Genomic DNA, 24,905 nt, shown 5'->3' on the forward strand with positions numbered 1-24,905 from the left:
ATCGCAACAGGGGTGGGGTCGGGGATGACACTCCAAGTCCAGCTTTGGCCCATTCATCTTGGCCTAACAACGACCGCTCAGCCCAAAGACCCGGCGTGGCGTTGTAGGAAGGAAAAAGCCTCCCTCCAGATTTTGTTTTAAGGCAGAAAGAGAACACTTTGGAGCAGCCGGCAGCGCGTGCTCCGGGCGGTGACTGCGGCGGGAAAGCAGAGCTGCGGGTGGGGACTGCGGCACCTCGGTGCTTTCCCAGCCCAGCTACTCCAAGAGGGGTCCTCCAGCCTAGCCCGCGACGCGGCCCCTGACCTCCGGCTGGGGCACCTCCCAGACATCTACAGGATCAATACCAGAGGGGACAAACCAAACGGGCACAACTTTTCTTCCCCTGCCACCCCTCCTCCCAGTTGTTTTGTTTTGGGTAACTAGCTTCTCCTGGCAGCAAACGAGGGGGGGTAAGGGGGGGGACGCTGCAGGAAGGGCCCGCTCCGCACGGGACATCCAGGAAAACAATGTGGTCGGCAGAAGCAGGAAACGGACTAGAGGCAAGGGTCTAAACCGGGAAAACCCGAAGATGGGAGGCGGCAGGCGGCGGTCGCCTCCCCCAAGCCAGGTATGAGGGTGACTCTAAATGGCACCCCCAGTATTTTTTGTCCCCCAAGCCCAGGGATCACAAATACCGCACCCAATCCCAGTCGGGTGGGAGGCATCAGTGATAGTCGCTCCAGGAGGCGCGAGAGGCGGCGGCAGGGAGGTTGAGGGAAGAGCTCCAATGCTGCGGCGGGCCCCTGCCTCCTAGGCCGCCCTGTCCCCGCCGGCGCACAGGCGGCTCCAGGCAGTGTCGCCTACTCCCGGCGGCTGGAGGAAGGGCCGCGCGCAGGAAGAGCGAGCAGAGGCCGCTCGGTGCGGGAGGACAGGAAGCGAGAGGCGGGCGTGAGGTGGGGTCCTGAGGCGGGAGAGAGCCCGGGCCAGCTCGAGCCGCCCAAGCTTGGACGACCAGAGAGGGCGCCGAGAGGACCGCTTTGGGGGCGAGGCAGTGAGAGAAACCGCGGTGGACTGCAACGTGAAGTGCAGGATGTTGGCAACTTTAGGGACCCGCATGAGGTTTGGGTATCAGAGTGGGTGAAGAGCCCTGGGAGACAGAATGGAGGGCTGGACGGAGAAAGCGCCCTGCAAGCCGTGAGGAACACCCCATCTTTCCGGGTCCTGGGCTGGCAGCCAAGGTTGGGAGACCAGGGACGAGGCCAGCGGACCGTTACGGCGAGGCCCCTAGGTGGACCCGGCCAGCCGTGTGCAAAGGGGCTGCAGGAGGGCGGTGTCGCCGCGTGAGGACAGTCCTCGGCAGTGCAGGGATGGGCGGAGAGACGAGCAGTCCTGAGAAGTATTATGGGCTGCACTGGGGGATTTGGAGGGCCGAGGAGGGCGGTGTGAGGACCGCGGGCGGCGGCACCGCTAAGGCGGCGCCGAGAGCAGCAGCATCCGCAACGCGTCCACCCGCCCAGTCCTGGTTTGTTCGGTCGGAGCAGCAGCCGTGCATACGGGGAAGAAAGGGGAGAAGGAGCCTTTACCTGGCTCTGCCGCGACGGGTCCCAGGCCCAAGGTTCCGCTTCCCACTTAGCGCTCTCCTCCCCGCCACCCTCTTCTACGCAGTTCGGCCCCCCAGTTCCCTAAGGAGACTCCGCCAACTCCGCAAGACCCCGCCGGGAAGCAGAACCCACCCCTTTGCCAATCACCGCCCGCCTTCTAGCGACTGACGGGGCCTCTAACCAATAGAAATAACTGATCCATGGACGCCAGGAATAGAGGCGGGGCTGACAAAACTTAGAGGTGTGGCGAACACAAGCTGCCTAGGTTCAGTCCCAGAGTGAGCTCCTCCCCGGCCTGTAGAAGCCTAAAGTAGAACTGATGGGCGGGATAAAATGGAAGCGACAACCAAACACAAACTCGCAAGAGAAGACGGGACCAATAAGTTCAGCCAATAAGTAATAGAGACCGGCCTGGACAGTAGAGTATCTACCAATAAGAAACCCGGGGTGTGTCTTCCAAGTTCACAGGGGGAAGGAGGATTTAATCCGAGCAGATGCTGGCCAATGATCTTAGAGGCCGAGCTAAGCTTAACCAATCAGAGAGCCGATCTAACATCGGCACCGTTACTGGGGCGCGGCCTCTGAGCTCACGTCAGGAGAAGGCCCTTGGCCTTCCAATGTGGGACTGGGGCGAATTCTAGTCCTCCCAATCCCTGCTCGGCGCAGGCAATTCAAACTGACAGCGGGTTAGAAAAAGCAGAGAAAGCGGAAGAAAGAGCGAAACCCGGCGTGTTCGGTGACTGACTCCAACGCGGACTGAGCCTATTCCGTCGCCTCTCCCCTCCACCTCGCAACATCGCTGCTCACTTCGGAGCCACCGCTGTGGGAGAGACCTTAAGGGTTACGGGCGGCAAGTGCGAGAGCTAGGTGGGGGAGAGGACGCCGAGAGCCGCGGTGCAAGGGAGGGGGCCCGCGGCCGAGCTGGGAGAAGAGGGCGCTGGAAGGGGCCAGAGCCGGCGTGGAAAGGCCGAGGGGCGTTGAATCCTACGGAGAAGCCGCGTGGAGCAGAGCAGGAATTGGAGCGCTCCGCAGGCGGGGCTCGCGCTGGGAGTGGTCAGGGAGGCGAGGCTTTAAAGGGAAGAGCCCGCTGGGAACGGGGAAATCGCCCAATTCCGGGGCCGGGGTTGGAGCCGAGACGCAGAAGATTCTTGAAGACCAGAGAAAGTAAAACCTGTTGCGAAGTTTCCCTTCAGTTCCACTTGTCTCTCCCCACCTTGAACTCCATTTCCTTTCCCTCCCCAAGTCCAAAGGCAGTAAAATTTGCTCTTCCTACTCAATAAATACTAATTTTACCTTTCCACCAGGAAAATAGGACTCTCTTCCCAGTTTTAGAGCTTAGGGAACTCAAGGCCTTCCGTCTTCACTGTTAGGCTGAGGAAATCAAAGTTTCCCCCTTGCAAAATTCTGCGCTTCTTTCTACGTGGGACGCTATGTCTACCAACAACTGTACTTTCAAGGACCGATGCGTGTCCATCCTGTGTTGCAAATTCTGTAAACAAGTTCTCAGCTCTAGGGGAATGAAGGCTGTTTTGCTGGCTGATACTGACATAGACCTTTACTCTACAGACATCCCTCCAACCAAGTAAGTCTTTCGGGTGGCCTTTTAACTGGACAGTGGATGGCATGGTCCCTGGGAATCAAGGTTATCATTTGGTGTTCCAGCCACTCCCATCAGTCTGATGATTCCCTTGGAGTTTATCTAAGTGGGCAGACTGTCTGGACAAAGTCTGTGGTTTACCCAACGTGGTCAGTACTGAGGTCACGCTTCCAGGCACTTAAGAGTCACGTGTCTGCATCCCTTGTTTACTCTTAGGCTCAATGCCTCATCCAAACACCCTTCCTCACTGAAATAAGTCTTTAACAGTCACTTGGAAAGAAATGTGTAATGATTCATTTAAAGCGAAATTCACGATAAGTAAAGATAGCAAATTTGTACTTTTTAAAATATAGAAAAGTAAAGCTATATACAGCCTCTTTGCCCCCTTGAAATCCTTTGTGAATTTGCTTAAGTGTAGTCATCATTTATTACAGAGATAAATGAGGTGCTATTTTGTTTGCATATGTGCACTTGTATGGTGAAAAAGAAAGCCCTAGATGATAAAATCGTAGAACCAAATGTCCCAAAGGCTCTATGATCTAATGTGTTGTTTTTGTTAGATATGCTCACACAAAAAGTTGAAGTATTCTATCTTTACAACAGCTGTGGTCGTAAAGGAAGTCTCAGGTTGGGTTGTTACATGTTGGAGTCTAGCATAGAATCAGGGTTTTTGTAGTGCTTGTTTTTCTCTGTTGGAGTTATAATCACAGTGGATTCATGTGCCAAGATGGGTGTGGATCAGTGAATGCATTGGTTTTTAAGATTTATCTTATTATTTTGTCACTATGTGTATGTGTGTGTATGTTTGAGGAGGGGTGGATATACGCATGGGCGCCCTCAAGGCTGGAGGTATAAGGTCCTCTGGATTGGGCAGCTGTGGGCTTCACGATATGGGTGCTGGGAAGTGACCTACAATCCTCTGCAAGAGGAGTAAATCTGCCAAATATTTATACTAAGCACAAATATTACCCAACTCTTACAAAAATGGCCTATGGTTATATTTGAGAGTCTAGTTCAGCTCTGAATTTATGAAATTTCTGTCAAATCACAACTAAAAGTGTCATTGGGGTACTGTGGAAAAATGAGGACCATGGCATGCTGCAGAAATGTGAAGTGGTAAAGCTGCTATAGAGAAACAATGTGGTGGTTCTTCATTAAATACAGAATTACCACATGAGCCATATAATTCCACTTGTAGGTATACATCCAAAGAATTTAGATCAGCATCTTGTATTTATAGCAGCAGCATCCACAGTCTAAGAGATAGAAATAATCTAACTTTCCATTGGCTCATCTAGTAAGTGGGTACCCAGAAGGCTGCCTCGAAGGAAAGAAATCTTGTCACACGCTGTAATGGGATGAACCTTGAGTACATTACTTTAAATGGAACAAACCAGTAGCCAAACAATAAATACTGTATGACTCTGCTTATATGAAGTATCTGAAAGACAACAGGGATGGCTAGGAAGTAAGGAGAGGGCAAATTGGAAGTTGTTATACATTAAGTATAGAGTTTCAGTTTTGCAATATGAAAAAGGTCTGGAGAGTCATCCCACAACAATGTGACCATATTTAATACTTTTAAACTGTACATATTTTTTAAAAAGATGGAACTCTTGGAATATAGCTCAGTGGTAGGTAGCATGCTTGCCTAGCATTTATAAGGTCCTGAGTTCTATCCCTACTGCCATACATACACACACACACACACACTTTTTAGAGAGGACATATGGCAAATTTTTATCTTATTTTAGAATTGAAAACATTGGTATATTTGACTGTCTGTAAACTTCTTTTTATCCTCCAGCACAGTGGATTTCATTGGAAGATGCTATTTCACAGGAATCTGCAAATGTAAACTGAAGGACATCGCATGTTTAAAATGGTAATTTGTGGCACTATTGTAGATAGCCTGTGCTTGAAAGGTAGATATTGACATAAAAACCCACAGAAAGATTCTGTAGGCATCAGCATTGATAAAACTCAGACATTGAGCCATTAAAAGAAGATGTGTTTTATAGAACTATTTTTTAAATTACATTTATCTATTTATGTGCATGGGAATGTGTGTGTAACATATGTGTGCCGTGACACATGTGGAGGTCAGAGAACTACCTGTGAAAATTTGTTCTTTCATTCTACTCTAGGAGACCCAAGGATTGAACTTGGGTCCTCTGTCTTAGAAGGAAGAGCTTTTACTCATTGGGCTATCTTGCCCGTCCTAGAACTATTGTTTTAAAAGAGTCTTTGTGATACTTTACAAATAGGATTTTTAGTTTTTCAAAGTATATTTGCAAATATCTGCTCCCCAATAAACCTATGTAATCTAAGAGAATAAATCAATTAATAAATTAAATCAATGGGATTTACACTCATAAAAATCGGAGAGCAAGGGAGATGGCTGGGCTGGTAATGTGCTTGCTGTGGCAATGTGAGACTCTGAATTTGACCTGGATTTGGTAGCACACACTTGCAGTCCCAGCTCTGGGGATCTGGAGACAGGAGAATTCCCTCCACAGCCAGCCTAGCCTGACTGACAAGCCTCAGACTTCAGTGAAAGACCCTTCTCAGAAAAAAGGTGGAAGGCCCCTGAAGAGCTAAACCCCAGATTAACTTGTGGTTTTTACATGCACACACATAATCGTACTACCTGACCCCTCCTATAAATCAGTCTGCACCCTGCCTTATCCTTGTTTTCTGCATGATCTTGAGTACAATCTTAAACTTCTAAAGTTAGGAAATGTAGAGTTAGAAATTTTGTTTGGTTGGTTTTTGTTTTTTGAAACAAGGTTTCTCTATGTAGTCCTGGCTGTCCTGGAACTCAATTTGTAGACCAGGCTGGCCTCATACTCATAGAGATCTACCTATCTCTGCCTCTGGAGTGCTGGGATTAAAGCATATGACACAATGCCCAGCTAAAATTTCTTTTCTTTTTGGGACTCTAACTCAGGCTGATCTTGAACTCACTATATAGCCCAAGAGAGCCTCTAATTTATGGCAACTCTTTTGCCTCACTCACTCACCTGAGTGCTAGGATTGTGTGTGCACCAACCACCAGACCCAGCTCCTTATTTAATTTCTATCCTCCCCAACTCTCTTCTGCCCCCTCCCTCACACTCCCCACTTCACTGCCTCCCCTCCCTCCCTCCCTCCCTCCCTCCCTCCCTAACGTTTTTTTGAGACATTGCTGTCCTATGAAGCTAAACCTGGTCTGAACTTTCTATAGAGTTAACATTGGCTTTCAATTCACACTCATCCTGCTTCCACTTCCAACTACTAGGGTTAGTTGTGTGCCACCATGGACAGGTCTTTAATTCTGTCTGAATATTTAGTTTTATAACGATAGGAATTAAGAAGTGGTCTGCATTTAGCCTCTGAAGTTGTGACCTGGAAATGAACGGCTGGATGTTAAAAGCTGCATGAAGTGTAAGTGAAAGGGAGATGAGATCTGTTACTAGTGTCTCTGAAAGATGAATGAAGGTGTGTCATTCCACTACAGAGACTTTGAGAGTTACAAGTCAGCAGTCTGTTAACGTTTTAGTGACTGTTTGACCTTACCAATTCAAGCTATGCTTGAATTGAGGACCTACCATGTGCCAGTTACAGCTGTCATGACTGGAAACCCGGGATATCCATAAGATAAAGTTATTGATCTCTGGACATAATAGTCTAGTGGAAACATGATCATTCTAATCTGATACTAATTTAAATATGGTATTTACTGTAATGAGAATATTACAGAAAAAATAACAATATATGATAGAAAATACCAGAAATTGAGAAAGCAAGTAAGAGTTATTTTAGACATCATTATGACAAAAGATAGTCCATAAAGATGCAAACACTGGAGTTGAGTCCTAAGTATAAGAAGAATGTACTTGGCAGAGGGAATAACATACCCAAAGATCCATGGCAGGAAGAAATTGAACGTGTTCTTTGAATATGTTAAACTGTTTGGCCAGTGGAAAGCCTTTGAAAGGGTTGGCAAGGGAGCAGAATGATCCAATATAACCCTGCTGAAATGTTTGTGCCATAAAAACAAGGGCGTGGTTTTGTTCACTGATAGATTTAGCAGCAGACAGCATATAGTTCAACAATATTAGTTACATGAGTGAGTGGATAGACAAATGAACAAATGTAGATGGTAACTGAGTCTATATGTTCTTGCAGCATAGCCTTACAAATAGCTCTTAGTTCTGGTCCAAGAATAACTTTGGTTTTCACTTACTTGCCTGCTCAGTGTGTAGTGATTGGAAGACAGGCTGGTTTTAGTTTATAGTGTTCTTTGTAAGGTCTTGTGAAAGTAAGTGTTCCCCAAATCTCACAGAGTACTGAGCTATAGTAAGAATTTTCACCATCAGGATATAGACAATTCATGGTGCAATTCATGGGGAAACAAGCCATTCTCTGTATGTTCCCTATAGTTAGCATGAGGCTTGTGGAAACCAGCTATGAGAATGAGAAAGACAGTAAAGCCATTTTCAGCTTTCTCCAGGGGCTGGAGATTTGCTTCTCTTCTCAATTCCTCCAAAATCACTGCAATTAAATGAGAGTTGCCCATCTTAACGTTTAGTTTAGCAGACCCGTGCCCTCACCTATCTCTCTGCTTTGTTGAAACATTTTTTAAAAGCTTGGACATGTAAAAAACTCACCTTGTTATTGTCCCAAGGTTAGCAAAATCCTTTAACCTATAGATCTGAGTTCATTTGATACATATTCTTTGTATAGCACATTATTGTTAAGTACTTTCTAGAAAAAAATCACATCCCCAAACTAGCCTTCAGTGAGAGCAAGAATAATGTGAATGAAGAAATGCAGAAATGCGTTAGTACCGTTTCACTCACAGACCTGTGGGTACTGTGGTCCACTTAGAGGAGAGGCATGAAACTTACATGGTCTGGTTACCTTAGCAGACAATTGCTTCTGTGGTCCAGGTGTTACCTACTACCACCACCATCTGCTAACAGTTACTTTTTTTTTTTTTTTTTTTAAAGTGGGAACATTGTAGGCTACCATGTGATTGTTCCATGTAGTTCCTGCCTTCTTTCCTGCAACAATGGACACTTCTGGATGTTCCACAGCCAGGCTGTTTATGGCATAAACAGACTAGACTCCACTGGTAAGAAACAACTGATTCATACATTTCCTTGTAATGTTTCTCTGTCAGTATCTGAGGGGAACCCCCTGCAACCTTCACAGCTAGATTGGATTAGCAAGAGTGAGTCACTTCCCTCCACACATCATTCAGTTATGAAAACTATCAGCCAGAACTTGTCATCACTTATCATTGAATTGAGGGAAGGCTTCAGACTATCTAAATTTCTTGGGTTTTGTTGTTGTCCTTTTGGTTTTTTTTTTTTTTTTCTTGACAGTCACACTAAGTAGCCCAGGCTGGCTTCTAATGCTCAGGTCTTCTACCTCAGCCTCCAAAGTGATTATAGGTATGAACCATCACAAGCTGTCTTTTTAAAGCAACATTTTATTTCTGTGAGACAGTACATTTGATACACATTCTGATTACAGATAGCTTTTGAAGACACTACTTGGATAGAGGTGTGTGTGCGTGGAAAGGTGTGTAAAAAGAGGAGGGGGGGTCATGGCAGTGAGGAGTAGGAAGAAAACTGAGTAGCCTCTGTTCAGCAATTCTTTGAGATAAATACACTTCCAGTGCTGAAGGGATGGCTCAGCAGTTAAGGGCCTTACTGAGGACCAGGGTTTGGTTCTCAGCATCCACATTAGGCAGCTTACAACTATCTGTAATCCCAGTTCCCAGGGATGCAGTGCCCTCTTCCTACTTCCACAGGCACCTCCATGCTTGTGGTGCACATACAGACAAGTAGACAAGCACACATACACATAGAACAAAATTAATAAATTTTAAACTATATATACATATATATTAACATGTATATCAATAAGTTACAGTAGAATTCTAGTCAAGGGAAATATTTCATTCTAATGTGTTACACAAATTATCTTAGTAATAAAATATGCTAGGGGCTAAGGAGGTGCCTCAGTGGATAAGAGAGAGCTGCACAAAGATGAAGACTTGAGTTTGAGCCCCCAGCACCCATGTAAAAGCCAGACACTACTAAGTATACCTATACCTGTGAGCCCCTTCACTGGGAGACAGGAGCAGATCTCCCTGACAACCAAACCTAGCCGAAGTAGCAAGCTTCAACTTCAGTGAAAGACACAGTTTCAAACATATAAGTAGAGAGTAGTCCAGCTAGATACCCAATGTCCTCCTCTGACCTCAGCACATGTACAATCTGCATACACCTATAGAAGGAAGAAGAAAAAAGTATATTATCGATTATTTTTGACATCTTTATTACATTTTATTTATAGAGTGTGGTGTGTGTGTATGTGTATATGTGCATACACGATGCATGCATATGGAGATCAGAGGACAACCTGTAGGAGTCAATTCTCTCCTTGTTCTGTGTAGTCATCAAACTAAGGTTATTACTTGGTCTTTTTAGGCAAGGTTTCAGGTAGCCCAAGCTGGCCTCAAACTCACTATGCAACCAAGGATGACTTGACAAGCCTGGTTTTATGAGATCCTAAAGTTTAAACCCAGGGCTTTGTGTGCCAGACAAGTACCTTACTGACTGAATTACATTTCTAGCCCAGCATGCTTCTTTCAAAGTATGTTAAGTGTGTGTGTCTGTCTGTGTGTATGTGTGTGTCTGTGTGTCTGTGTGCCTGTCTGTCTGTGTGTGTGTGTGTGTGTGTGTGTATGTATGGTGTTATGTGGCTATGTGGTTGTCTGTCTGTGTCTGTGTGTGTAATTTACTTTGATAGACCAAGAGATCATTTTAAACCCTCCAATTATGCTTGTGTTTTCAAGACTGATTTTTTTTTTCCTTTGATTGCCTGGGATTCAACAGTGGCTTTTAGCCCATTGCTTCGGCCTTTTAATTTAAAACTATATATGTTAAGATGGCCATTTTTTCAGCAAGGACCCCTCTAACTTCCCCAAGTAAAACATAGGCTCCTAATTTAGGTTTTTCACTTTATATTTGTGTTGCCCATGGGACACTTTAAAGAAAGTTTCTGCTTTGATACGATTTTTTTCCTGCTTCACAGGATTCAAAACACAGGGTGGAGATTTTTCAGTTTTGATTTCTTTAGAATATTGGTCAATTTTTCGAACATAAAAGACCAGTATTCTTTCATTTGCACTGACTCTAATCCATGAGAAACAGATGTATCACAGGATTTCCTTCCTCCTAACAGAGAGAGGAAGGTGGTTCTTCTGTCAGATCCAATCTCCTCATTTATTTTTTTCCCTTTTGAACTAATTGTGCTAAGCTGCTTCATGGTTCCTGAGTACAGACTCCAAGAATATCAAACTTGTCCTTTGTAATTCTAATACTGTGATTTAAAGTAAGATTTCCTAGATGCTTGTCAAAAGGAGATTTCTAATGGCTTTGGAACTATCCTTGAATCATCTGAATAAGTAGACCAAAGGAATGCATATACAAGTTATATTATAGAAAAGTTCATAGAATTATAGAAAGTTCAGCATGAAAGTTCTCTAAAAGGTCTATCTATGTCTTAGGTTAGCCTACATGTATCAATCTAATTACCCAGAGCTTTCCCAAATACACTTGGGCAATCAGCTTAGATTCCCTAGATTATCTCCTAAGGCATTCAATTTACCTTTATGGATTCTAATTTTTACTTATATTTTTTGGCCTAACAGTTCTTTGCAATCTGGTCAGCCCTTCAGCACATGTTACCAGAAGGAGATCAGCATTTATTCTTGGAATGGGTGTTAGGAAATGTTTTCTACTAAGCAGTTCAGACACAAAACCATTAAGGAAAAGAACAAAATAGATATCTCTAGATTCTGTCACTTCAAATAAGGACTAACTTCTTGCCTGATTAGATCGCAATATCTCTGTCAAACAAGATAAACTTGTTTATTCCCAGGGCTTCAACCAAGAACACATCTTACACATGTCTTTTGGTACTAAGGCAAATTGGGCCCAGCAATGACAGGCTGAATTTTCAACAAATTTTAAAAAATTTAGACAGATGAAATGGCTCAGCAGGTAAAAGCACCTTGCTGTACATGCCTGATCTGAGTTCATTCCCAGTGAGAGTTGGAGACAGAAGAATTGCCTGGAAGTTCACATACCAGCATAACTGGAACAGTGCAGTAGAAACAAGAAAGAGCCTGCCTCAGCAAGGTGGAAGGAGAGACTCAATGCTGTCCTCCAGTGTTCTACTTGTACTGTAGCGTATACACATATGCCTCCACACACCAGTTAATTAAATAAAAAAATATTTTCAATGAAGTACTCCACAGAATAAAAAAGTAAATGAGTTAAATCTACACCACATGTCAAACAGATAAAACTCAGAAATAAGATGAATGAGATAAATTAGAAAAATGCTTACAGTATAATACCAGTCTAATACCAGTCTAAAAATTTTAGCCATATATACTGGCATATGCTTGTAATCTCAACACTTGGAACGTAGAGGTAGAAAATCAGGAGTCTAAGGTCACCCTCAGCTACATAATGAGTTAAAGGTTAGCCTAGGCTACATGAGACTATCTTAAAAAACAAAACACAACAACAAATTTTACATAACACAAAGTAGTAATTTCTATTATCTACAGCTGTATACACTTGTATTAAAATGTTGATGGTGTACAGATGAAATGTTCCCATCAGTCTAGTTAGATTGTGTGATTTTAACCTATCCCTTGCAAGTGATTAGTGTGGTCACTGTGTGTCCAATATGGTAAATATGGAGAATAACTGAGTCAACATCTGGGCAGGGGGAAAAAATGCTAATCGTGGCAGAAGCTAAGTTCAAACCAGTCTGCAAGCCCTGACTCATTCCATGCCACCCCGTGGCCCCATCTCAGTGTAGACACCCTGAATTGGTCAGTCTTCCTTTTGCTCACACTGCCAGCTAGACAGCGTGAGATTGTCTCAGGATGGTTTTTATTCTCTCCTATCTTAGTACTTTGAGTCATTTCATTCTCCTCAGTATGTTTGGCCTGTACCTGTGCTGGACTAGTTGACATGAAACTGATTATCCTCTGTCAGTGCTGCTTTAGAGCATCATTTGTTAGAGTGACTCCTGTAACCGAGTCCTAAAGTCTACACTCTGCTTTGACAGCCTGTAATCTAAAGCCCACTTACTGTAAGAAACTATATTATAACTGACTGCTTACCAATGTACTGGGGATTGAGCCTCAGACCTCACACTTCCTGGGAAAGGGCTCCACCACTCGACTTCCTCCCCGCCCCCGAAGCATCTTACTTTTTGAGACAGTGTCTCAGTAAGTTGTCCAAGCTGGCCCAGAACTTGCAATTACCCCAACAGCTGGGACTAAAGCCCATACCGGCAGGCCTATCTTGTCTTGATCAGAAATATTATATTAGCTCCTGCTCCATATATTAAGGAAATGACTCATTTAGAAATTTCCCTTGAGCCCTACAAGAAGGTACTTAATCTAAAAGAATCCTGTGCAATCTCTATTCTAAACATTTTTAAAGTATCAGTGTAGAGTAGCTGGAGACGGGGTTGGAGCAGATGGGGACTCCAGAGTTCCTTTTGAGTTCTAAGAGTCTAACATTCAAGCTTTTGCTTAAAAGGTCTTAAAAATGTTCATGCTGGGAGTTGGAGATGCTCAGCGGTTAAGAGCACCACAAGTCCCGAGTTCAATTCCAGCACCCACAGCGTGGCTCACAGCCATCTGCAGTGGGATCTGAGTACTTCTGTGTGTGAAGACAGAGTACTTATATACACAAAATATATGAATAAGTAAATCTTTAAAAAAAAGATTAGGTAAAAAATGCTCATGTCATAGATGGATAATAATAGATAATTTTATTTGTAAGACATCTTTCTCTGCAGCTGTCTTCACTAGTGATGCCAGAGTTTATATGATAAGCTTGGCATATAATGTTTTATATGTCATGTTCTGAACCATAGTAATAAACGCTAAAGAATTTTATGGCCTTCTATTTTCAGGTGTAAACTTCCTACTTTGGGGCAACTTGCCAGAGACAGAAGAATACACAGATGAAGAAATGCTAGAGATTTCGACAGAAGAGTATATTCGATGAAAGAATTATGATATATATGAAGCAGTTTATGATTTTTCTATTTAAAGTATTTAATTGGTCAATTTTAACATTGCTAGTAAAGCTTTGCCAGTGATTTAAAATAACAGTGGAATGTTGACTGTTTTAGTTGCGATTTCAAATTAATTACTTCAATTCAACTTAAGCCAGTTCTTTCTTCTATTTCTACTGCTTCCTCTTCCTCTCTGTTCCAACCGGTATATTCTTGACTTCAAATAGGAAATTTCCCGTGTCACTCAGCTACCTTCCAAATGGAGAGTTTTTCTGTAACTTGATGCCAGATAGCATGGTTCTATTTTCCTGAATAAGAACATTAATAACCACTCCTATATCAGCCACACAAAATATGAGGGTCAGCTACATATAATAAGGATTTTTTAAAAATTAGGATTAGGCTGTCAGGTTTCCATGGCTACTGGTTATCATATGCTTTATTGGTAATGATTGCTTTAGTATGGAAAATGGCGTTAGACATGAGTTTGACAGAAAATTATCAATGTATGCTGTCTAGAGTGCTAATTACTTACATTCTTCTAAAGTCATTATAGATGTTGTACCATGTGAGCCAGGTAAAGTCAACCTTCATCTTGAAGTTATCCATTCCCTAGGGATTTTTCTGTAAATAGCAAATTTCAGATGAGTAGTCTAGGTACAACGCCTACAATAGAAATAAAGAGGTGATTACTTAAGCCAACACACATTACCAAAGAGTTTTCCCTCTTTTCACATTGTTTTTGCCTTTGAGACTAAGTCTCACTGCGTGCTGTCCAGTCTCACTGGAGCTCACTGTCTAGATCAGGCTGTACTTGAATTTATAATCCTTTGCCTCAGCCTCCTCAGTAGCTAACACTACAGACCTATAGTCAGGCCTGGCTTGCTCTTATATTCTTTTTTTCTTCTTTTTGAATTTTATATCATGTACCTCAATTCCCTCATCCCCTGTGTCTCTTCATACCCATCTTCACCCTTGCAAGCACCTCACCGAAAGGAAAAAATGTCTCATTGTGGAAGCTGTAGTGTGTCACAGTGTGCCCCACTTCTTTACTTGCAAATATTCGTTGCAATGAGTCATTGGTCTGTTTCAAGGCCTCTGGCTTCTACTACACCATCAATACTGGCTCAACTGACACTCCTCTCAGATCTTCTGTTGTTACCCTGTGTCATGGAACTCCTGCAGCTTTGGATCCGTGGGACTGGACCCTTCACATGCTTGAGCAGTTCATATAGGGTAGATGTTGGGTGGGCCAACTCAGAACCCTGGATCTGGGCCTGGGTGGTAGCTGAGCTGGTCAACCCACCAATCTTCCTGTACCCAGCACCAGGATGAGCTCTCGAGCACTGCCCTGTTAGCTCACCCAATGCCAAAGCCAGCTAGGGGCAGGGTCAGCTCTCTCGTTCTCGTGTCCTCTTAAATCTTGTACTGGAAAAAAAAAAAAGTAGATATTTGGGTAGGCTTTAAAACAACAAAAATGAAGATCAGAACACATATATTCTCCAGTTAAAGAAACAGAGTTTAATTCACTAAAATTCTTCTGGTCTCCATTCAGCTCAGGTCTGCACATGCTAAGTTTGACTTGGGTGCTCTTGAAGAGGTGATACCAGACAGAGGCACACTGACTGAAATAAACCCAAATGCTCCATTACAGCTGGACAGTATTTCAGACTACTCAGCTACTTTTAAATGATTCTTTTATATAGGAAAGCCCATTTTAGATAGCAAATGAATTCATTCATACATTTTTACCCTGAGAAGTACATTCGTGATTCTTATTTTTTAAATTTTTTCCTTTTTGTACTAGAAATTGTACCTGGGGCCTCAGGCATGTTAGACAAGGACTCTACCACTAAGCTACCTTTTAAAATAAAAGCAAATTACATAGTCTTGGAAGACTAAAGCAGAATCATATACGTGTGCAGCATATGATTTCTGGTCCTGCCAGAATTGATTGTTTTAAAACCATCTACGCCTTTGTCGTCTTTTAATAATCTACTCAACAATTTGTATCCTGCTCCTATCATGTGGTAAGAACTGCACAATAATCTGCTTACATGTGACTTGAGGGAGACTGCAGGGGTCGGAGAGAGGATCTAATTCACCACAGTGAGTAAGTTAACAAAGGCATGCTTAAAGTGCCGTGCCTCCAGAGACAAAGCACAATCTGAGTAAAAAGAAAGAGTGGGAGTTGAGAAATTCTTAATGAAAAAAATAATACTTGAGGCAGGCTTTGTGCCCAGGAGTTTGCCAGCTGAGATGAGAGCTTAGAGCAGAGAACATGTGAGGATATGGATGGGGGGAGGGGGTGTGAAATTATCTTGCTTACTTGGGGAATTTTAAATGCCCCCCATCCTTTGTAAGGAAATTTTAAGGATTAATTCAGGATAAAGTACAGTTTGTCAGTGTCAGCTTAGACTTCACCCAGCAGCAATGTAGTTGTTGGAGTTGCTAAGAAGAAAATACAATTAACCATTTTCAGGACAATGGTTCTCTTAAAACATAATCAAGTTACAGTTTTCTAATGTTCTTTCCTTGAAGGGCTTCACTTGACTGTGAGGATGATATTTCCCACCCTTTAAATGTGTAGTTCCTGAAGCTCCCTGACTGTCATTTTTCAGAGAGACCCTGCCTTTTTCTCCTCTCCATCTCACCATTCCTGAAGTTCAAAGAAGGGACAGTGAGTCATCTGCTCCTTTGCTGTGGATTTTGCTGCCACTTTATCTTTTCCTCAAGCTGGTTTCTCAACCCCAGGCTCTGTGGAGGCATCTTGGGTGGAACCCAGTCTACAACTATAATGTTTTTAATAGCCCCTGGCTCTAAAACACAGGTCCTTAGGTATTAGTATTTTAAGGAGTTACCTATTAGGAACTGATCTTTTGACCTCTGAGTCACATGCGACTGATTAAGAATTATCTATATTTACTTTCCTTCGGTAAGAAGGCAGTGACCATAATATATAAACCATAATATAGAAAACAACTAGCTATAGAGAATCTGAACAGTGGATGCAGAGGTAGGGAGGAAACAGATTGAATGCTCTTCAGTAGTGAATTGCATGATGATGGCTCTATAGTTTTAACATTCATGCTCATAAAAGGAAATATTTTTCCTCTCTCTCTCTCTCTCTCTCTCTCTCTCTCTCTCTCTCTCTCTCTCTCTCCTTCTCTCCTTTATAAGCAGACTAAACCATAGTTTCTTTCTTTCCTGGTATTGAGTATATGCCAAATCTACCCTAAACTGCACAGATGGAAAAAATTAGTCTATGTCTGTGGTACCTCTGGGGTTGAATATTTTTAGTACTTAAATTTTTAGCGAAAGGTTCTTTCTTCCAATGTTAAAGAATGATTTTATTGTTATTCGATGTACAAACTCACGGGCGTAAAAACTGATCATGTCACCTTTTTATATTTTATTGAGGGCTGTCACATGTCCTGTAATTCTTGGAATCCCTTTGGAGTCATCATTTCATTTCCACTTCACAAATTAAGAATCTCTCCTCCCTGCCTCCTAAAGCCTCACTGGTTAGCACAGGTTGGCCTTGAACTTACAGCAATCCTCCTGCCTTAGTTGATCAAGTGCTCAGATCACAAAATGTGAACCACTAAGCCCAGCTAAGCTAAAGAAAAATCTTAATTCAAATACTTAAAGAAGTAAAAGACTCTTAAACTAGATTTGAACTTTCTCATTTTTGTTTAGGGGTTTCTCTTACCTTCTAAAGTGAGCCTGAAAGCTATTTTTCTTCCAAGCATTGGAACCTAGGACAAATTTTCTAGGTGTGTTCCCCACCCCCTCCATTTCCCATCCCCTGGGGATCAAATTCAGGGGCTCATGCACACTAGACAGACACTCTCCCACTGAGCTACAAACCCCTCCAAAGACAAATTTTATGACTTTCAAAATTCAGTTACTTTAGTTCATCCATTCAACAATTATTGTGGACCTTCTTGTGCACAAAACAGATGCTAGAAATACAGCCATGTTATTTGAGGGGAAGGAAGAAAACAAGAGAGCATTCACTGGGTGTTTATTGTGTGCCAGCTGTCACTCAAATGCTTTCTTTGCACATAATCCCTAGTGGATACTTCCTATTATCCTTGCCATAAAAAATATGAAATAAACAAACTAAGGCAGAGAGAGGTTTTGAAAAAATACCTTTCCTAAGCTGGCAGAGCAACTAAAAAACAGCACTGAACGATACAGAAGGGTTATTCTAGTTAATCAGCTTCCAACTATGTTTCCTTATGTTCTCAGTATCATTGACTTCCACTCAAGTAAGTCAAGTTTTCCATTAGCGGTCTTCCTGGGCCTGTCTCCCTGTTATCCTTCAATGAGTCTGCTGTAAACTGAAATGAGAACAGTATCTCACTTTTTAGCAAGAGAGCCTTGTTTAACTACACCCAATAAGAAAGTGGTCTTATACATTATTGGGGTTGGGGGTTTCTCCAGTTCCCAGCTTTGCTATATGTCTATCTGGAAATGAAGTCATTTTCATGAGTTTAGACTTTAATGTTTCAAGAAACAAAAGTTCACAGTACAATAAATGCTTTAAGATATGTGTAGTTCTCAAAAACTGAATCCAATGACCACATTTTGCAAATGTCCCTAGTCTCCATTTTCTTATAAGCTTATATTTGAAGTGTATTTATGTATAATCTTAGAAGCTATCTTGCAATAAATGAATATACTTGGTCTTCATGCAAGATTATGCATGTATTAAAAAGCAAAAACAGGTATCAAATCTATGTTCAACTTTGCATTTTGGTATTTATGGCAGAGTGCCTTGACAAATAGCTAACAATCCATTGGATTTGCCACGGATGGGCTCTACTGAAGTTTGTCACCAGAATGTGTCTCTCCACCTCCGTTCACACAAATCATTTCCTCTGCCAAGGGGCCCCCGGCACAAGCAGGCATATGCGAGCGATTCACTTAGGGGAAGCTATACCCAGAATATCCCAACAGTTTGCTTTCTGCTTCTCTCTCCTTGCCATATTTTTTTTTCTCCCCAGAGGAAGCACCTGTTATTATGGCTATGACACCTGAAAAGCAGCCTGAGTATTGCAGGAGACTGCCCGTGCGTGGGTGGATTCCCAGGGTGTTCAGTGGATTTTTTTTTTTTAAAGTGGTTTTTTTAAGGAGAAACATTCTCAGCTATTGGAACATTGCCTTGTCTTATCAAAATGGCTCTGTAACTACATTCACAAATACCTTGGAATACTGAGCTACAGATGGAATTCAGAAGAAGACATACTGAGCTAATTTCCTTTGTACAACATTACCCAGAGAAGCCAAGCTGTCAGTATCCCCAAGAACAAGCCTGCAAAGAGATAATGTCAAAAGCCATAGGAGGCACAGATGAGTTTGGCCTTTGGGAGCTTCTGTCCACCCTCCCAAATTCACTTGTAATGAAAATTTACTGAAAAAAAAAAAAAAAAACAGATCAAGCATGTTGAAGATGACTATATAGCGGTAGCAATGGTAGAAACTATTTGTCTGGAATAATGTTGAATCAGAAAAAATTCTGAACATTTCTAGTGTATATTCACAAAGGGAAATGATAGAAACACAGGATTCTAGGCATGCAGAATGTCACACTCTGCCCTAACTCAAAGCCATCATCTTTAAATCACACCTTTTATTTAAACCACTTAGCCCATATTTAATAAGCATATTTTATTTACAGCAGTTTTTTTTTTACAACTCATTATAGATTAAAAAAAAAAAAAACCCTTAAGGACCTTTCGATAACACATTTTAAAAACTGCTTTATTTCCCAGACTCCCTTGCAGCTAGCAGTTTGGATATAATTTACTTTTTGCTAGCTATACGCGCGCACGCGCACACACACAAACGTTTGTACAGTCTTGATTTCAGAACCAACTTCAGTGGATAAAAGGATGGTGACTACACACTGATTACCCATTTTATTTGCTAATCTAACATAACTCCTTGATATGGCTTGAAATATAGTCACTTCCAGATGCCCAGATCATGACTAAAGTGATAAGGTAGATTTGCCAGGCAAAGTAGTACACACCTACAATCTTGCCACATGGGTGGAAAACAAGGAAATCAGGAATTCAAAGACAGGCTCAGATACACAGAAAGTTGGAGGCCCAGCCTCCAAAAAAAAAAAAAAAAAAAAAAAAAGCAGTAATAATAAACTGGCAGTAATAGGGTTAGAGAGACGGGTCAATGGTTAAGTAAGAGTACTTACTGCTCTTGCAGAGGAACCAAGTTTGGTTCCCACTACCTACCTAGAGGCTCACAATGGCCATCAACTCTAGTTCCAGGGAATCTGGCCTGTAGGGGCTCCTGCATGTACAACGTATACCTAAATTCATGTAAGCAAACACACATAATGTAGATAAAATAAATGATAAAGATATCTTTTTAAGAGGTAGACGGCTTCTTATTTCTAGAGACTATGCCTCTTACTTGCCCCTTTAGAATTTGTAAGCCTGAAACCCACTGATTTTTCAGTTATCAATTACTATGTAATAAACACCTCCCAAACTTAATCAGGAGTGGTTCTGTTGATCTCACATGGTCTTGTGTGTGTGGTTGTATTCAGCTAGCAAGTGTGCTGGTCTAGCAGGCTCTGGAAGATTCCACTCACAATATGGGATTCTCCAAATGCTAAGCCCTTTTTCTGAGGTTCGTCTTCCCACCATTTTGGTAATCTAGCTTGAGGGTTCTGGCTTGATTTTATGTAGTGGCTGCCCTCTAAGAGGTTAAAAATGTGAGCTAAACCTGGAAGGCACACTTTTGCCTCATTCTGTTGGTCAAAGTCAATCATAAAGAAGGTCTTGATTCAGGGGAGAAAAAAATAGACTCCATCTCTTTTTGGGACTTGTGGCTAAGTCATGTTGCCAAAAGTCACATGATATAGGATGGATTCTTGCAGCATCTGCCTACCACAACTATATTTAGTCCTTTGCCCTTATGGGACAAGAGACCATTCCTTCTGGGAAAAGCATATACACTTACAAGTAGTTCATACTCTTAAAAGAGAGGCATATCCTTCTTAAATACCCAGAGAGATACCATCAGTAACACTTTCTGAAGTAAAACAGTGGTCAGCACTTCTTTGTCTTAGTTATATACTGTGAGTGCACCTTCCATATGCCAGGAAGAAAACAGCCAGTGTTTCAGTGAGGGACAAGAGGGTTAAAGAAAAAACAATCACTTAGCAGCCCGCTGTAACATTTACTCTCTGTCCAAAATAATATTGCTTAGTTCTCAGTAAAGGGAAAACAACTATCACTGGCTGTACAATTCAGACAAAACTGAATTCTTGGTGACATAAAAGTTGTATCTTAAATATATAAATGTGTAGATATTTCCATTCCTACCCAGACTGCGAGTGTGACTCAAGTGTAACTGATGATCGAATCATACCGAGACATTTTTCCTTTTGGCAGCTCATGAGTTTAGTGCCAATTGTCCCTGTGACTTTTTTAAGGTCTATGCTGCAGAGTTGGAGCGAGATTCTTGGTCTGATATTAGAACTCTGTAATCCCAGATGATGGCTGGTTTGGAAGCCCTAGCAATTACTGTGTCCTGTGCTCTAACCAGGAGCATGCTTACTAGTCTAGTAGGCGTCCACGCCCGTTATGAAACATCACTCAGACTCTGCATCCTTTTGCCCCCTCTCTGATCATAAGAACCTAAGCTTCTGACTTGTAAGTGATAAGTCATCTACTGAGTCATCCTCAGTGGGATGGAGCCGGATCTTCACCTGATGACCGTATGCTGGAGCCCGTGTGCCCAGCCAAAGGTCAAGTTACCTGTTTTTGCTGTTACACTACATATTGACCTTCTGTATATCAACCAGTGTTGAGGACCGCACTGCCCCTCGCTTCCGAGCCACTATGTTGAGGTCCACACTGCCCGGCTTGGGGGCCACTGTGTCCCAGCCCCTGCTGCTGCTCCAGTCCAAAGGTCAGGGTCTAGCAAGAGAGAGTGGGGATGGAGACAAGACAGAGTGTGTGGTCAAGTCTCTAGTCTCTTGTATTGAAAGGATAGCCTGGGTAATTTATACGCTTTGCCACGTGACTTGTAGGCATGGATACCACATGCGCCTTGCAGCTGGGGGCACTAAACAGCAAAACAAGATATGTGGGATAAACAAGATGCTTATCAGAGTGTGCTCACCTGTTGTAGGCTGTTGAAAACAAGTCTCTAGTCGGGGTATATGGCTCTAGATGGCTGCAAAGATGATAGCCGCTTTCTGCTATGCTAGGAGTCGGCTCCCAACAAACCAGCTAGCAAGTAATCCCCCCTATATAGCATACATTTCTATTTGCAAATGCTTAGGAGGGTCAAAGACTTATATATTATCCGCCCCCCCAGAAGACGCCAACACTCTGGACAGAATCACCATCGTTGGCAGATTTAGCCAATCATTAACTTAGTTGGCAAAAGGTAATAGAACACTGATAGACTGGAAGCTGAACTGAGAGAAAGACTAAGTTACCCTAATCACTGTGTGGCCTTGATGTTATTTCAAAACAAAGGGGTTAAGCAAGATGCTCCCTGAGGTGCTGTCCAACTCTAGCTTTCCACAAATTCATTTCACTTTTTTTTTTTTTTTTTTTTTTTTTTTTTTTTTTTTTTTTTTTTTTTTTTGCAGAGAACTTCTTATTCATCGGTCAGAATTAATGACATTCCTTTGCAAGGGCTGCTGTGACAAAGCACTCCAAGCTAAGGGATTTAAATAGCAGAGGTGTATTGTCTCACAGTTCTAGGGGCTGGAAGCACCAGATCAAGGTGTTGGCAAGCTGGGTCTTTCTGAGAGCTTTGCCAGAAGAGTCTGTTCCTGGCTTCTCTCCTTGGCTTGTAGATGGCTGTTTTCACATGGTGTTCTTCCTTTGTGCGTGTCTGTCTCCAATTTCCATTTTTTATAAGGACATTAGCATTTATCTCCAAAAAAAAAAAAAAAGTCCTTGTTCTAAAATACTGAGAGTTCAGACTTTAACAGATATATATTAGTGGGGACAAATTAAACCCAGAAGCAGACATGGTGATGCACACCAGCGACCTGAGCACTAAAGGTAAAGGCAGAAGGATCAGGACTTCGAAGTTATCCTTGGCTACATAGTGACTTTGAGGTTAACCTGGGCTACATGAGGCCTTGTCTCTAAACAACAACAACAAAATTCAACTCATAATAAAATTTACATACTGAACATAAACAGAGATGGCTTGACTAGCTGTGACACTGGTGGCAGAGACATGGTAGACTAGTAAGTAGGTGTAGACTGCTGAATTTATGTTGTGGACACGAATGCCCTAAGCCTACACTACTAGTGATTTTGATCTCCAAATTTGGATTTGTGAGTCAGGTGTTCAGAAGCCCTCAGAGCCGGATTCTCAGCATTGCTACACAGCTCTATGTTCTTTCGTCGGTTTTTATAACTAAATGTGAAACTTCTTGAACAATAGTCCTATGACTATTTGACCAATTGTTCAAAGGAACCTCTGAAGTACTATACAGGCCATTATTCAATTCAATGACCCTATGGAGCTTTGACTGGGTTTAGACATCAGAGGATATAATTATGAATGAAATATGCTTTTCTGTGCTGGCATAGGGCTCCTAATTATATAATGTTATTTCTATGGTTTAAAAAAAAGAGCACATTAGATTTTGCCGACTCACAAGCTCACATTTAGCTTCAGTGAAGATGCAATCAATGTGAACAAGAACACACTGGAGATGGAATCCGGTATTGAAGAATCCGGACAGTTTAGAGTTTCCAGCAAAAGTACACTTCTCTCACCACCAGTCTCTTCTAGCCTGGAAATCCACTAGGTGGAGCAAAGTACCAGGAATTGCTGACCAAGAGCATCCACCAGCAAACGGCTATCCCTTTCCTCTGGGTCTAGACCAACGCAAGCAGGAAACTGCATTTCTGAACTGCTGGAGAGCAAATGTTTCCTAGTCACTAAAGTAGACAGTAGCCCAAGGAATAGAGAAGCACAAAGATGCTGAGCAGGCCACAGTACTGTATACAGAGGGCACACCCATCTGGGACTAGTTCCCCAACCCCACCTCCCCTGCACTATTCACCCACTACCCCCCCACCCCCAGGCTTGGCTCTTATTACAGATTTTTTTTGTTTGTTTGTTTTCCATTGGTGACAGAAGGAATTTAGGGGCAGAGCTCTTACCAAGCTCCTGTAGCCAAGAGATCCTATGCTTAGATCACCCACCCCCTTTCTCTTTCTCTGCCTGCTCTAGCCATTACCAAGCACGAGTAGCAGCCTGGTTTCCATTTAAATATGTTTTCTTTGATTTCAGGCCCTTGGATTCTAACACTTCCTTCCTTGGGTTGCGCTCTTGCGTTCTTTTCTGTGCTTAGGGGTTGGTTAGCTGAACAGAGGCCAGGAACTTTGGTTGTGCCAAGGGAGACTACCCGTGTTTCCCCTCCCCCACCCCACCCCCGTCCCCCACCGCCCTCCTGTCAGCGACCTCTGGTGGTCGCTGCATTCAAACTGCAGATATTAACTGTCTCATGTCTCAGTCCAAATCGGCTACCAACATTCCGTAACACAGGAGTTCAAATGCTTACAGAGGGAATTTTGGTGAAAGGGGGAGTTCTCAAGTCAAAAAAAATTCTTCTTCATTGTTCTGGCTCTGTTGTGGAAATATTTCTTGAACTATTACTTACCTTCCTCTTTAATCTAAGCCGGTTAGGTAAGTCTTTAGTAATTTCTCACCTTAAAGTGTTTCTTGGAGAATGATCATGCATCTTTGGATAAAATCTGAATTCACTGATGTTAAGGGGTGGGGTGGGGGTGGGGGTGCTATCTATGACTTTGAAAGCAGAAGAAACAGGAAGGAGAAAATTTTCCAAACAAGTAATGATATTTTTCATTTCTGAGTGTGGTGGTACATGATTTAATCTCAGCACTCAGAGGCAGGAAGATCTCTGTGAGTTTTAGGCTAGTCTGGTCTACATACTGAGACCTAGGTCAATTGGAGGTACATAGTGGCATGGTGTCTCAAGAAGTAGAGAAGGAGGTTGGTTTTCATCTAGGGGAACACTTCTTCTTGTCTTTGGTGTCATGGAAACCCTAGGACCAGATTCTAAAATTTAAACTCGCTTTATAGTGAGAGACCAAATCTTTTGAGTTCAGACTCCATTTTAGGAAACCTGACCTAAGGTTGAACTCAAGTAAACTAACAGGCCTTTACCTAGCACTAGTTTCCCGGTTACTCCCCAACAAGATCTGTGTCTAGCACCAGTTTCTAGGTTATTCTCCAACAAATCCGCACCTCCAGGTTACAAGACCACTCCCAACACCTCACTTCCTAACAATTATCAATCAGGAAGAAAGCAGAAGTTAAGTTTATGGTTTGGCTCCCAGCACAACCAAATTATGTTAAAGGCCATAATGGCCCCTCCAATCCCATGTGTACCAGGCTAGATACCCCTTTCTTGCATCTATAAATGGTTGCCTAAAACTAGGCTCAGGACTTCACCTTCCTGTTGTGTCAGGGTTGGCGGGGAGCCCAAGCTCAAGCTTGAATAAAGAGACCCGAATGCGAGTGCATTGGATTTAGTTCTTTGGTGGTCTTTTGGGGTTCATGAACATTTTCTGGCAAAA

The 24,905-nt window shown here is 42.6% G+C and overlaps 2 protein-coding genes and 1 long non-coding RNA gene across 8 annotated transcripts in view; 1 reads left to right on the forward strand and 2 right to left on the reverse strand.

Annotated features, from left to right (window-relative positions):
* Srgap2 (SLIT-ROBO Rho GTPase activating protein 2) overlaps positions 1-1,705 on the reverse strand; it is a 221,105-nt gene extending 219,400 nt beyond the window's left edge. For 4 of the 5 annotated variants that reach the window (XM_034513584.2, XM_034513582.2, XM_076941132.1 and 1 more), the window contains exon 1: positions 1,563-1,705. The gene's annotated coding sequence lies outside the window, so the exon portion shown is untranslated. Of the gene's footprint in view, positions 1-679; positions 818-1,562 lie in introns of those variants that run through there. The other variant, XM_034513583.3, reaches the window with a different exon arrangement.
* On the forward strand, positions 87-13,381 carry Fam72a (family with sequence similarity 72 member A). 2 transcript variants are annotated; one of them, XM_034513587.3, is made up of 5 exons: positions 87-607; positions 2,885-3,162; positions 4,985-5,062; positions 8,172-8,296; positions 13,183-13,381. In XM_034513587.3, the coding sequence occupies exons 2-5, from the start codon at positions 3,011-3,013 to the stop codon at positions 13,275-13,277; spliced, it is 450 nt and encodes a 149-aa protein (XP_034369478.1). In that variant the 5' UTR covers positions 87-607; positions 2,885-3,010; the 3' UTR covers positions 13,278-13,381. The 2 variants fall into 2 exon arrangements, with proteins under 2 accessions (XP_034369478.1, XP_034369479.1); XM_034513588.2 differs by lacking the exons at positions 87-607; positions 8,172-8,296 and having other exon boundaries at positions 1,840-3,162.
* On the reverse strand, positions 8,672-19,626 carry LOC143443652 (uncharacterized). Its single transcript, XR_013112804.1, has 4 exons — positions 19,548-19,626; positions 14,651-14,715; positions 13,823-13,953; positions 8,672-9,459 (listed from the first exon to the last, which is right to left on the reverse strand). It is a non-coding gene; the product is annotated as an uncharacterized LOC143443652 (long non-coding RNA).
* Positions 19,627-24,905: the final 5,279 nt, after the last annotated feature.

This window comes from Arvicanthis niloticus, chromosome 10, assembly GCF_011762505.2.
Source record: "Arvicanthis niloticus isolate mArvNil1 chromosome 10, mArvNil1.pat.X, whole genome shotgun sequence".
Lineage (NCBI taxonomy): Eukaryota > Metazoa > Chordata > Mammalia > Rodentia > Muridae > Arvicanthis > Arvicanthis niloticus.

What these genes read in the sequence shown, in the direction of transcription:
- Fam72a (XM_034513587.3), top strand. Translation starts at nt 3,011, where the DNA reads ATGTCTACCAACAACTGTACTTTCAAGGACCGATGCGTGTCCATCCTG. An exon ending in ACAGACATCCCTCCAACCAA is followed by an intron (nt 3,163 to 4,984) that starts GTAAGTCTTTCG and finishes TTTATCCTCCAG; the next exon opens with CACAGTGGATTTCATTGGAA. An exon ending in AAACAGACTAGACTCCACTG is followed by an intron (nt 8,297 to 13,182) that starts GTAAGAAACAAC and finishes TTCTATTTTCAG; the next exon opens with GTGTAAACTTCCTACTTTGG.